At 43.8% G+C, this 13,778-nt stretch overlaps 1 protein-coding gene across 15 annotated transcripts in view; it reads right to left on the reverse strand.

Moving 5' to 3' along the window:
• The window catches only part of ANKS1B (ankyrin repeat and sterile alpha motif domain containing 1B), a 1,201,009-nt gene that overhangs the window by 23,735 nt on the left and 1,163,496 nt on the right, over positions 1 to 13,778 (reverse strand). For all 15 annotated transcript variants that reach the window (XM_079141356.1, XM_079141354.1, XM_079141351.1 and 12 more), the window contains one exon: positions 3,976 to 4,062. In XM_079141356.1, coding sequence (XP_078997482.1) covers positions 3,976 to 4,062 — 87 coding nt within the window. The remainder of the gene's footprint in view (positions 1 to 3,975; positions 4,063 to 13,778) is intronic.

The raw sequence follows: 13,778 nt of genomic DNA on the forward strand, positions 1-13,778 counted from the left end.
GGGGATCTCCCTATGGAACTACTGTCTTCCTCTGCACTGGCCACCTTCACAGGATGGTGAGGCCAGTCCTCTACATGTAGGATGGATCCAAGGACAAGGACACTCACAGCTGTAGGCTGCACAGAGACTGGATGTGGCTTCTCCTTGGTGAAGCATTCTTTCCTCCCAGTCTCGTATCAATTAGTGAGTCAAAGGTGAGGTCACCATGAGGTACAGGTTGTACCTTGGCTTAGAACTGGACTCCTGGTATGTAATTGGCCTTCCTTCTAAGGATGTTCTAAGGAGACCAGAGCTTTAAAAAGGCTCAAGTGAAGGACTAGGGAGGGACTTACTCTGCCTCTTCTTTGGGATATAGTTTGGTGGCTTACTTTCATCAGGGAGAGATTTTTGCCTGACTTTTACCTTCCATCCTGTGGAGAAACAGTTGAGGAGGTGTCTGGGCAGCCAGTGGAGAATAGAATTGTTGGGTGCAGTCAATTAATAGAGTTGTTCTTAGAAGGGCAGGAGAAGTGAAGTAATATAGCCTAGAAGTCTGCCTCTGGCCTCAGACCCCAATCTGAGCTCTGCCACGAGGGGCATCCATCTGGGTCTCTCCCGAGGTCAGGCTTTTCCTGAGAGACTATTGCATCTCCTTCAGAAAGTGTCCCAGAAGCGGGGCAGCAGCCCTGGCCGAGGGCTGGAGACACCCGTAGGGCAATCGATGCTGAGGCCAACAGCCTATGTGTGGACTGTTGTCTCAGGTGACAACAAGTTTCTGAGAAGTATGTGCTATGGAAAACAAAGGGCACTTACTGAGGAAAATATTCTGAATTATTTTGGGCCAAAAAAATAACACTTGTCATGTTTGAAGTTGGCATTAAAAAAAAAAAAATTAACAATTAAAGCAAAAACAAAACTCTGGTTCTGCACTGTGTCTGTCAGCCAGGAGGAGGGAGCCAGCACAGGAAGGCAAACAGCACTCAATCCTCAGCCCTCATCTGATGCAGGAACTGGGTCACCTCCTGGAAGACCCGCTGATTGGAGTAGAGGTTTTGTCTGAAACCAAAGAGTCACAGGCCTCTAGGCCAATTCCTTGTGGGAGCTACCTCTGGGCTGTGGATCTACAGAAAGCTGATGTGATTCCTCTAAAACGCTTTAGGACTAAATCTATTCCAAGTTCCATTTTTATTTCAAGATCACTCTGCTTCTTCCTTCTTAAATCAGGATTAGTGATTCGTTTCCTAAGTTGCTAGGCAATACATTTATGCATTTATAACTAGGTGCCTAACCCTTCCCCATGAACTCAGCCAAAGCTATTTATTTATTAGAATAAAAGAAAGAAAGAATTTCCATGGAAGGCTTGTCTTTCACCACAGTCTAATGGGGGCTAATAGGAAGGGAAGGGCAATTAATACCTAATTAATTATCCATTCTTCTTCAAATTGGTGGAAGGCACTTGTGGAGTAACAGAAGCATCAGGTTAGGTAGAGGGGAATCAAGTTGTGGCCCTTCTCCATGACCACAGGCTGTGTGACAGCAGGGCAGCCAAGGATGGAAATCTTCAGGTCTACCAGTTGGCCAGTGCAGGCTAGCCGGCCCCTCTGTCTCACCGGGGAATGGGGAGGACAGTGCTGCTGAAGAACATCAAATATTAATGTAGGGTGCATCTTATGCTTGTGCCTGAGTACAGGCTTAGTGGCCACTGGCACCTGAAATAATGAGATCTCCACATACACTTCCCTCTCACAAAGTCTTCCCTTCAGACCAAAGCAGCCCACCCAGACAACACTTCCCAGTGGGGGAAGTGTACGGTAAAAACAGAAAGCAGGACTTTGGAGTTGATCAGGTCGCTCCTTCCCTGCAGATGCTCTGTGCCTTCTGAAGCCAGTCCTTCAGCCCTGGCTGGTGGTCACGCTTCAGCCTTCCACAGTCCAGTTCCACCAATGCAACCCTGCACTATAACGTGTACCCTTCTAAAAACAATCTCTCTGCTCTGACCTCCTGCATGGCCACCATTAAACTATCACTCTGAGTCCTCTAATCTCTTCCCACTGTCATAAGGCAGGGAGATCAGCTACACCGCTGGTTGAAGTGGACATCCTCAAACTCCAGAAAAAGCCAGGCATGTACTGCTATACGGTCACAGAGAGGTTGGCCCCACCTGCTGCTGGCACCTGCACTTCACCTTTGCTCTACATTCCCAAAATATTCTAAGGACCACACTGCAAGGACTTGAAAGGTCTGCTGGCCTTCTTTATTTGTGTCTTCATTTACATAAAATGATCTTTTGCAGACCTTTCTTTGCTGATGCTTCCAAAGAGCAGTCACTGGCAAACAATGGTGTATGTATGGGTAACTAAACTAATTACTGGTGACTGAGTTAGAAATGTCTCCTAGAGGTACAGGAGCCTTGGCTTCTACATAGCTCCAGGTGTCAGTGACACAATAAGCATCAGACCTGTCAGAGCTCTCCCTCAATGCTGTGATGGTGGAGAATGGGTCAGAAAGGACAGATGTGCCCAAATGAAAGGCAGTTTTAGGACTGTAGGAACTTCCCAGGGCAAATGCCCCTTGTTTAGAAATCGTCTGAATCGAAGTTGGGTAAGAGAGTGTCAAACTCATTCACTGAAAATATACTGCTTTTCAAGGTTTTCAAATGCAGATGGAGTAGAGACAGTTACTCCAGGTTAGTGAGAAAAATTCAGGCACCAAACTCTTTCTTTAAATTTACATACAGCAGATAGCAATGATATCTTCAATGAGCATTTCCTACCTTGTAGAACTTTTTAAACAGCTGAATATAATTTAAGGATAAGATAATTTTGTGTACCTGGAATTAAAGTTGTTTCCAAGAAAAAAAGACAAATCAATTGGGATTGTTCTAATTTGAGTCTCTGCAAATGTAATCTGACAACAGTCACTGCCAACAGCCAAGCCCAGGGCTGACATCACCATTACCCATCAGGCAGCTCACTCCCAAAGCGCTCCAGCTACTGTTAGCCCGCATGATAATGCTGTGTTATACGCTGTCTTCCTGACTTTCAGAATTTTTTCTAAAACTAGCAGCTTGCTTTCTGAAGTAGATTAGAGGCGTCTGGGCTTAGCTGATTGCTGATGCAATAACTGTACAGAAAAGCAATCAGGAAAACTTCTAATTGGTTGAGTATAGACACCAAAGGGTCATTGCCGATGGAACTTTCCCCTGGTATCTAACTCCAGGTGCTTAAGTTTGTCTGTTTCATGATTTCTCATTCCTTGTCTCCAAAATGCAGTGGGTCCAGGTGGGAGGTCTGGGTGAGCAGGGCAGAAGAGAGAGACTATCCACCAACAGTGGTCACCTCATCTCTCTTCTATACTTTTTCAGGGACACTTGTGATTTTGTGAAAAGGAGTCAGGGTCAGGTGTTCATTATGTGTACAGACAGAAAGGACATAGATATCGCCAGAGAGATGTACCAGCCCTTCCATCAGTAACCTTTCCTCTCATGGAATGATGACACTGTTTCTTTAAAGTGATTTTGCCCCCCAGTTTTAGTGTTCTCTAGATCCAAAGTGACATGCCAGGTAAGGGGTCACAGTCTGTTAGAGAAGACATTATGAAAAGATAAAAGCAAAATATGTACAGGAAACCCAGGTCAAGATCCCCAAATAAAACATGCCTTTCTGTGTATTTATATTCTGTTTATCTCCATCATCCATCACCAGACACCCATAGACTGTTTACTTGATTTTCCTCCATGGATGATATATACATGTGAAAGAGGGAGAGGTGGGAGGAGGGGAGGTTGGAGGGAGGGAAGGAGGGAGGGAGGGAGGGAGAGAGAGAGAGAGAGAGAGAGAGAGAGAGAGAGAGAGAGAGAGAGAGAGAGAGAGAGTGAGAGTGCAAGTATGAGCAGGAAGCATGAAGGTGGGTGTTAGGAGTGACTCAAATGGGACTTTAGATCACCTACTCGAGACTATACCCAGTGTTTAAAACCAAGAGAGGTGTGGTGCCTACCTTATTTGTTGCATCAATAAATTTGACTCCTTTATACGAGACCGAAAGAATAATAGTAGGGACCTTCTTCATTTGCTCTGTAGACTTCTGAAATTAAAATTAGAAAGCTGTTAGAGCCGTGGTGTTGCATGGCAACTGGAGCACATAATTTTTCCTCCTGAAAGATAAAAATGAACTCAAGTTAAAGACAACACATGCACACACATGCACGCGCGTGCATACACACACACACTCTCACATCAAGTATACCCCAAACACACTCTAATTTAAATGCCTGTTTCTCTTCTCCTGGGCTTGGCCGTGCTTTGGGCTTATAAAATACCTGCCTTGCACTTGAGGATGTAAAAAGTGCTTGCCCCACCGCTTCAGGTGGGTGCAGGTGGATTCCTCCCCTGGTAGCAGTGGGAAAATGAGGGGCTCTGTCTCCATTCCTTTGCCAAGGTTTACACCACAGCAGATTTGTCTCCAGGGGTGCATTTATTTAGCATTCATAAAATATATGTCACCACTGCCCAGCCTTTTCTTAGTCACACTCAGTCCTTAAGTCACAGGGGATGTTTGGATATGTACTTAAAACAGGAATTTAAAATACATCACTGTGCATTTTTCTCGAACCTGGCCAATCCCATAGAAGCTGATGGCATATTTATAGTAGAATCACGTGTGACCACAAAGGACATAATACCGCTCTGTAACAACTAAGCCCTCCAGGAGCAGTCTGTATTTTGAGTCATAGCCAAATGCTGGACAGTCCAGGTAACCTACTTTATCATGGGGAGCTGCTGTATTCCCTTAGGCTAAGTCCTCATGATAGATGTTCACACTGGCTTAATGTGCTTAGGGTCTGCATCCTCTTCAGTTTTATGAATCTGCAAAAAGTTTCTCTGTAATTTACTATGTGCCTTTTCTGCTTAGTCTCATCATCCATCACTGGTCACCAACAGACTGTTTACTTGATTTTCCTCCATGGGATACTCTTAATAATCACATTAAACATCAAGAAAAACCTACCTGACAGTTAGCCTGATGGAGTTTCCAGATAAGACAGGTGGGAAGAGAATAGGAGAGAAAACACATGGAAAGGTGAGAGAGAGGAAATCATTTCAGTAATTCACCAACAGCATAAACTCATTAAAAAGTAAAGGATGCTACAAAAGGAGAATAGGCTTCAAGATGTATGCAGATGTGGTGAAACTGTTATTTTAGAGATTGCTTAAGGCTTTCACATCCATCTCTTCTTTCTTGTCTTCTCATCTGTTTACTGTACTGCACAGTCTTAGGACTGACATGCAAGAACCTTCTGCTTTGAGCTTTTGACAACCAGCTGTTGTATGTATATTAAGGGAATCAGGAATAATATATAAACTTTTGGTGAATTTCTTCATTTATATTACACGATGTTCCATTTTTAATTTCTCAAATACTGCCAGAACAAAAGAAGGCTTTTAATTGAACAGTGCATGAAACTTATTGAACTTGATAATAATTATATTGTATCTTTTGCTTGACCCTTGGAAAGGGTCACTGTCTTTCAAAATTATCCTGATTGTTTTGACACATCTTTATGAGAGTTAGCAAACCTGTTTCAAAGACAAAAATTTATTAAGAGTATTGTTATTTGATATTTGCTGTTTCATATTGTATGGAAAAAGAAGGTCTGTTATAGTGTTTTTTAACTAGTTTTAAAATTACCTAGACTTGCCAATTTTCTTTTGCAATTTCCAAAAAGAGATATTATGAAAATGGAATATAAGGTTATGTACTTTCATCTTTTTAATGCTTCTCCCAACCACTTCTGAAAAATGTGCAAGTCAAATCAAAGACAAGGCTAGCAGAAATAACATGCATTCTGCTGGTCTTGAGGCAAAGCAATGATAGATTCTGTAAACACAGAGGGCTGGGCCACCCAGGTCATAGTTTGGTTAATTGAATGTGTGTGTGAAGAACTTTCTACAAAGTGAAACAATGGATTCTGGAAAATCAACACGTTCATCTCTTGCCATGAATACATTCTCCTGAACAGATTTATGTGTAGCATGAAACAATAAGTAGTTAACATTAAGATTAAATTACCAATATTTTATTTTGTCTTAAGAAAGACCCATTTGCTATTTTTTTCAGCGACTCAGTGGTTATTTTGGGGCAGCCCACTATGTTCCTCACTGTAAAAGCTCAGTCTACTGCAGGGAGTGTCAAAAAGGGTGCAAATCCCACTTGGCTTAAAGAGGCTGCCTGAGGGCTGTGTTAAGAAGGATTCTGAGCTGCGGCTGGGCTCAGTGGAAAAGATGGTTGGGCATGACGTCCGCCTTGAGAAAAGAAATGGAAGGGGCAGCACGCAAGGTCATTCAGATATGAAGAACAGCTACAATGCAATGACGAAAAATGCAACAATAAGGATATGAACAGAGTGTCTTGAGAGAAGTGAATGGGGGAGAATCTCACTCTGCACAAGAGCTTAGGGTGAGTCTTTTTTTTTGGGGGGGTGAGTCTTTAATCATTCATTCATTCAACAAACACTGATTGCCTGACTGAGATGACTTAAATATTGAATAGAAATTTTCCAAGTGACAAGAGGACAGAAGGGTCTGTTACAGCAGTAGAGTCAACACACACACACACACACACACACACACACACACACACACACACACCTGTGTATAAGAAATAATGTGGTGGGTTTATGTAACTGATGGGAAATGAGGTTTGGAAGGTTGTGACTTACTCTGTCAATTCAGAATTCACTGGAAGCCTTTAAATTGGGAGGGACACAAACAGATTTGTGTTGTAGAAAAATAGTGGTTGTGTGGAAGATGTGCTGAAACAGCTGGAGGCTGGAGATGGGCAGGCAAGACACTGTTGTGCAAATGCAGAGGAGCCCCTAAGCCTGGCTGAAGTAAAGGCAGTGGAGAACTGAAGGAGCCCCAGTGAATGAGTGTAGTGTGTCACAGGCAAAGAAGCCGCTGGTTAACTGAGGTGGAGTACCGGGTGGTGGTGGGGGTGGGGGAGACATGCTTTTGCACAGACACAGAGGAAAGGCCCCTGCACGTCCTCTGTGTGATACTGGGTGGAGATACATAGGAAATTGGAGGTGAGGATCAGATCTGGAAGTCCATGCTTAGAGGGCGGTTGAGGAGATGGAAGCAGGTGAGGTGGCTCAACAAAGGAACAGGAACGGCGGGAAGGACCACACCTCTGGGGAAGTTAATTCCTAAGAGCCAATGAAAGAATCCAAGATGGAGTTGGAAGATGCCCACAGAAGCCAAGGAGGGGGCTGGTTAGAAGGTACAGCAGTGCCCAATGCCCACAGGACTAAAAAGGCTCCAAACCTGGGCCTCAGAGCAGTGGCTGGGCGTAGAGGGTAAAATCCCTGGCTTTACCGACACAGAAGAGAAGCTTCAGGAGAGCGAGGGCAGCAAGCAGAGCAGGAAACTGGGGCTGGGCGGTGAACTTAAGGGAGCGAAGAGCTGTGGCAGCAGGGTGTCAACTCCATGCCCTTTGGCAGACGGAGGGCAGCAGTGGCGATTCTGTCATGATTCAAAGACGCCACTTCATATGCAAACAGAATGAAACAGGGAAGATAAAGAATGGCCTTTTTCTTTTGTGGGTTCCAAGAATTCCCGTTCTCTTTAACTCGGGTGTCAGTGACAATGGCTGGGCCAGGCCTCCGTGAATGACAGTGCTGGGGGGCTACGCATTCCAATCTGGGGCCCACGCTGTACTGCTCTCCCCCTGCGCCCCTTGACAAGAGGATGCACTGTCTGGCCACAGAGCTCAAGGAGACCATGGTGGGGCTTCAGGGTCCCACCCCTCCAGCAAGGCAATGCTGCTTTCCATGGGACAGGACGATCCAAACTCTTTTTAGGGGATTTTCTGATGGCGCACTTTGGTGGAGTTTTCCAAGATGCCTTTTGTACTTAATTTTAATGAAAGATGAATATGCATAAAAAGAAAGCAAATATACTGAATCTTCAGGGAGGCAAAAAATAAATAAATAAAAAAATCCAGTAAATGTCCATTTCATTTAAAGGCAATGTCACAGGTGTGGGAAGGAGCAGAGCTTCCGTCCTATCACAAGCCCAAGCCCCACCTTCTCTGCTGGCTCTCAGGTCACCATTCTCTCCCTTCCCAGATCGAGAGTGCCTCCTCTGAACAAGTAACACACCCGTAAGTGTATGTTTAAAATTCAAGCCTCATTTATTTGCATAAACAGAATACTCTTCTTCAGGCTCATCCCCCCAGTAAAATGAGCAGGGCAAGCCTTATCTTCTGGCTGGCTTTGGTTTCTAGTTGATTTTTCCTATCCTGGACTCTTGCTGGGATTTCTGAGGTTTCCAAGTCTTCAAATTTCCTCCTGTTTGGTGCCAGTTTTACGGAACAGGCTAATCTGTAACAAGGAGCTCTGGATACTTCAGCAGCCGAATACTCATGGGTAAGGCCTGGAGTTAACCTTTTCTTACTCTCTTGCAAGATGCATGATACTGACAATCTATTATGTTTTATAATAGATTATGTTATAATCTATTGTATTTTCCAAGTTAAGATTAATATCCTTTTATTGTTCCAAAGGAAATAATATTTAGCTAGGTAGAGATGTTACATCTCTGAAATCTAAGATAATATGCAACTTTTGAATCTTAAATTCAAAGGCTGCCTTATATTTAGCACTTGGGTTTTTATCACTAAATAGAACTGAATCATAATTTCATATCTGGAGGTGGCCACCTGAAATATTCTTAATAAGTAATTGAACAATCAAACATTTTTTTAAAGGAAGGATTTTTAGATTCACCAAGGAAAAGAAATAATGATTTTTTTTCTTTTCCTTTTTAATTATAAATCAGGAGTTGTTTGGTATCAGGTCAGAAATCACCTTTGATGCTTTTATTTTAGCTTTAAAACATGTCCTAAAAATAAGTACAATTGTCCATTAGTATCATGGGGTATTAGGACACACCCCAATACCAAAATCCGTGGGTGCTCAAGTCTGTTATTTAAAATGATATTATGTTTGCAAAGAATCCAAGCACAGGTTCTCAGGAATTTTAAATCATCTCTGAATTACATATAAGACCAAATACAATCTATGTTACGTATCGTTTAGCAGGTAATGACAAGAAAGAAAAGGGTACCTATTTAATACAGACACAATAGTTTTTCCAAATATTTTCTATCCATGTTAGCTGCATTGGAGGATGCAGAACCCATGATATGGAAGGCCAATTGCAGTTTCTCACATAATTTCTGTTTTACTGCTATATTGGGGATCAGACTCAGGGCCTCCTGCATGCTGGGTAAGCCACACCCCAGCCCTGGTTTCTCATTTTCTTTTCTTCTTTTTCCTTTTGGTACTGAAGATTGAACCCAAGGGTGTTTTACCACTGAGCTACATTCACACCCTTTTTCTATTTCTTAAATTTTGAGAAAGGCTCTCACTAATTTGCTTAGGATCTTCCTCAGTTGCTGAGTCTGGCCTCAAATTTGCAATCCTCCTGCCTTAGCCTCCTCAGTGGCTGGGGTTATAGGGGTGCAAGAGTGCACCTGGTCTGGTTTCTCCTTTTTGAATGCAGGATGAACAATATGGGAATATCCTTCTATGAATGCATGAACTCTATCTGATCTGAGCACAGCTTTCCTAGCACATGAATGAGAGCTCACCACAGGAGCACTTGGGCTGTGAGCTGTTGGGCTGGGTGCAAGTCTGCAGTGATACTCATGTTCCCAGTGAGAATCATTTGAGCCCTGTCAGCAGCAGAGGGGAAATCTAAGTGAGGCAGTCCACGGGGGCCCCCAGCCCTTCACTCTTACAACACCAGTGTATCTGAAGCAGACTATGGAAGAGATTTTGCATAGCTACCCTGAGAATGCTTTCTAGTTGGATATTCATTCAGTGTTGAGTCATAACTATTAATTTTGCCATATAATATTTTCCTTAGTTAGTTACAAAGCTTAATTATAACATTCAGTTTCAGCAAGTAAATTAAGACCAGACAATTACGTTTGGTAGCCCTCAGTGACTTTAAAACGCATACAAAATACAGAAAACCAGCAGTATTGTGATGATTTTGTATGCAGCTAGCTGGGTGGTGGGGATGATAAGGCAAAAAGAGAAGACCCCAAAGCAGCCATTTGAAATGAACTCCCACCTGTGGAAACTCAGGGTGAAGTTCGATTTCTGGGGAAGGACATCCTGGGCCTCCCAGGCTGATGGGATGGCTTTCTTCTTGTGTCCCCACCTTTGCCACTTCCTTGTGTCCACTTCCCTGGGTCTCAGGGCCTCTGCTTCCCTCATTACATGGGGAGATCCTTGGGGACCATCCACACCTTCTTGATTTGTCTCCCCCACAATCACTAGCTTGCAGTCTTCTGTTGGACCCTATGAAGTCACCATTTTCAAGTAAAAAATGGCTGAATGTAGCAGCTCACAGGACTCAATCTCATGGCTGCTGAAATCCATGCCTGTTAAAGAAATGAGCCAAGGATCTGATCTTCGGCATTGAGCATGTAGTAGGTGCTATCAAGAAGAACCACCCCTGCATACCTAGAGTCTCAACAAACTTTTCAGAGAGCCTTGGTGCCCACAGCCAGGAAGGAGGTCTTGGAGGGTGTAGAGGAGCATGCAGACATGATCCAAAGGTTAGCAAGAGGCTCCTATGGCGTGGAGAAAGCTGTGAGGATCCTGGGATTTTTCAGCCTTGAGGAGAGGAGGGTAGGTCTTCATTTCTGTGACTAAAAACTGATTCAAACTGCAGGCACCGAAAGAAGGGGTTGGCTTCCTGGGGGCGGGGTGGGTGGGTGCATGGGACATCATTACCAGGGGCAGCTGGAAAGTTTTCCTTGGGATGACTTTAAAAATAATGTGGGGTCACCTGTCATAAACACCAAGGGTGGGCCTCATTTGGGAAATAAGGCTGAATGACCTCTCAAGGGTTTTTCTGGTCATAAGAACTCTGGTTCAAGAGCTAAGACCATGTGACAAGGACAGACAGCAGGCAAGTGGCCGTTCAGAATGCATCTCCAGCCTGTGTAACTCACAAACCCTAGCTGATGTTTGGCACTGCCCAGCGTGGTATCTTCTGTCTCTGTTCCTCTTGTCCTGGCTGGTTTACAGGCAGGACGACAGAATGTGTCCATCCAGGTCAGCATGCCTACACAGCAGCCTTGGTGGAGTGTCCAGTGGACCTGCCTTAGCATCCGGTCCCACAAAGGACCTGGTGAATAACAGATTGTTGGGCCCCACTCCCGGTTGCAGTCTCAGGGATCTGCAGGTGGGGCCTAAGAATTTGCAATTCTAACAAGTTGCCAGATGCTGCTGACACCGCAGGTCTGGGGCCCACACTTTGAGAACTACTGCTCTAAAAATGCAGTTGATCAATTTGATTGAAAGTCTCTGTCAGAACTGTCCTCTGCTGCTACGCGTGCAAACCCAGTTGTACCACGTTCTACATTAATCCAGAGAGAAGTCAGTTTATCAAAACACGCTTTCTCCACTTGACAAGTGATTTCTAAAAATCCTTCATTAGCATTTAGCTACAGCTCTTGGTCTTGAGAGCAATTAACAAAAATTATTTAATCCTTTCGTGGTTTCTCAGGGACTGTGAAAGCAAAAAACATTCTTCACATAAAATAAGGAGGAGAAGTCATAAAAAGAGATTGTAGAGTTACATCCAGAATAGATGCTGATAAGAGCAGGCATCATGCCAAAGACGGATGATTTCTCATAAAAGTTCCCCAGTTCTCCCTCGACTAGGAGCACATCCAAGTTATTAAGCACATGCTGCTGAGAGACGTGATGTGCAAACACCAACGTGGGTTTGTGCACTGCTTCTGGGAGTGTAAACTAGATGGGTGTTCCAGGAGGCAGATCTCCAATAGTTATCCAAAGTTTCAAGAGGTGTATACCATTTGACCCAGCAGGAAAAGGCATGTCACCCAGAGTGCTGGCTACCATTTGAGAAAAATGGAAATGCCCCAGTAACCAACTAGGGGAACTGGCTAAATACATATGGTTCAAGGATGGGGTTGGCATATTGGAATCAACCATTACAAGTAATGTTGAGGGTGAATACCACTGGAATAAAAATATTTCAAAACATATTGTGTTTTAAAATGGATTATGAAATAGCAGGTACAGAACATTTCCAATTTTTAGTGGAAAAGCAATGCCTACGAATGTGTAAGTAATCAACCTGGAGCATCCCACTCAAACAGGTGTTATAAGGAGGTGTTCATCACTCCTGGGTGGTAAAGTTACAGTTGTTCTTATTTCCCTTCTGGTCTCCATTTTAGAAGTGGACAACAATGAAAATGTATTGCTTTTGTAATAAGAAACAAAATAAAGTTTAAAAAATTTATGATTTCAGTTTTTAAAAGTGTCAATGCATGAAAAACACATTGAGTTTTTTAATCACTGGTAAGTACAACTTCAGCTGTGCGTGGGTGAGTGTGTGTGGTGAGTTGTGTGGTGGGGGGTTCCACTGGTCAGCTCCTTCCTCCTGGATCCACTGTAGGAATGAAAGCACAGGACGACACATTTGGATTCCTGGCTTACTTCTACCACTTCCTAGTTATGAGGCTTCTACCTCACCTCTCTGTCTTAGTTACCTCATTTGTAAAATGGGTATGTTAGTGTTGTGAGGGGGCTCTGACCCAGGAAACAGATTTGGGGTTTGACAGGTAGAAAAAGACCTAAGATCCAGTTGGGATAGTAGACATGCTTTGTTCAATGGCAGCCACAGCCTCTGGCCACCCGCTTTAGCTTCAGCTCCCAGCCAGTTCCATGTTAGTCCTCATTTTTGTCCCCATTAGCCCATTTCACCCAAGTCTTCTCCATAGGCCCTTTTTACATGCTGATCAAAAAAGGCACACTGCCAACAGGTTATATAAGGGGGGGACGCATGCTCACAAGTTAATGTTTATGACCTTGAGTCTATATGCTGAATCAGAGTGTTTCTCACCTTGACTAACCATAAAATAGCTGGTTCCCAGCCCTGGCTACATACTAAAACATAACCTGGCCTGCTGGAAGCCTTGGCAAGAGAGCCTAACTAGTAATTTTGGGCCTGCCTCAACAGTTAGCCTACCATCGGCTTTGTAGAGTTGAGAGGATTACATGGATACTTTGGTGCCTAGCATGTAGCAAATATCAACAGACTTTGGCTACTAGCGCTATTCTGAGGATGGAGGCTCTCACTTAGAAAGCCCTTTCCAAAGGACAGCAAGCCCCTGGCAAAACAGTGGAAGCAAAATCAAAATCTGTGAGCATAACCAAGTAGTGTCAGCTTCATGACATCATGGACGTGACATGGTGGCTGCAACCATGAGCATTCATCAGAACGAAATACTTGAGTCAAGGATGCTGAATCACATCAACATAATTAGAAAGAACTTAAGTGGAGATTCAGGACAGGAGAAGCCCATGAAACCTTTCAGTGAGGAGCAGTGATAGAGTCACGTGGGAGGAAAAATTCAGTTATGTGAGCAATACAAACAAAAATAAAAAGGGAAGCGAGTGTGAAGACAATGGGGGGATGAGATGGATAGTACTGGTTAGTCTTCTTAGTCTTTTACTGTGTAGACCCCTGAGAAAACACAAAGGAAAAGGTCTGTGGAGCAAAGGTCAGCAATAGGGTGTCAGAAGTGTGGCTATGTGTGCTGCTTTTTTTTTTTTTTTGCAGTGCTGGGGATCGAACCCAGGGCCTTGTGCTTGCAAGGCAGGCACTCTACCAACTGACCCATATCCCCAGCCCCTGCTATTTAATTTTAAGCAGTGCTGGGGCTCAAACCCAGGACCTCATGGGTGCTAG

This window comes from Sciurus vulgaris (genome assembly GCF_902686455.1).
Source record: "Sciurus vulgaris genome assembly, chromosome: 5".
NCBI lineage: Eukaryota > Metazoa > Chordata > Mammalia > Rodentia > Sciuridae > Sciurus > Sciurus vulgaris.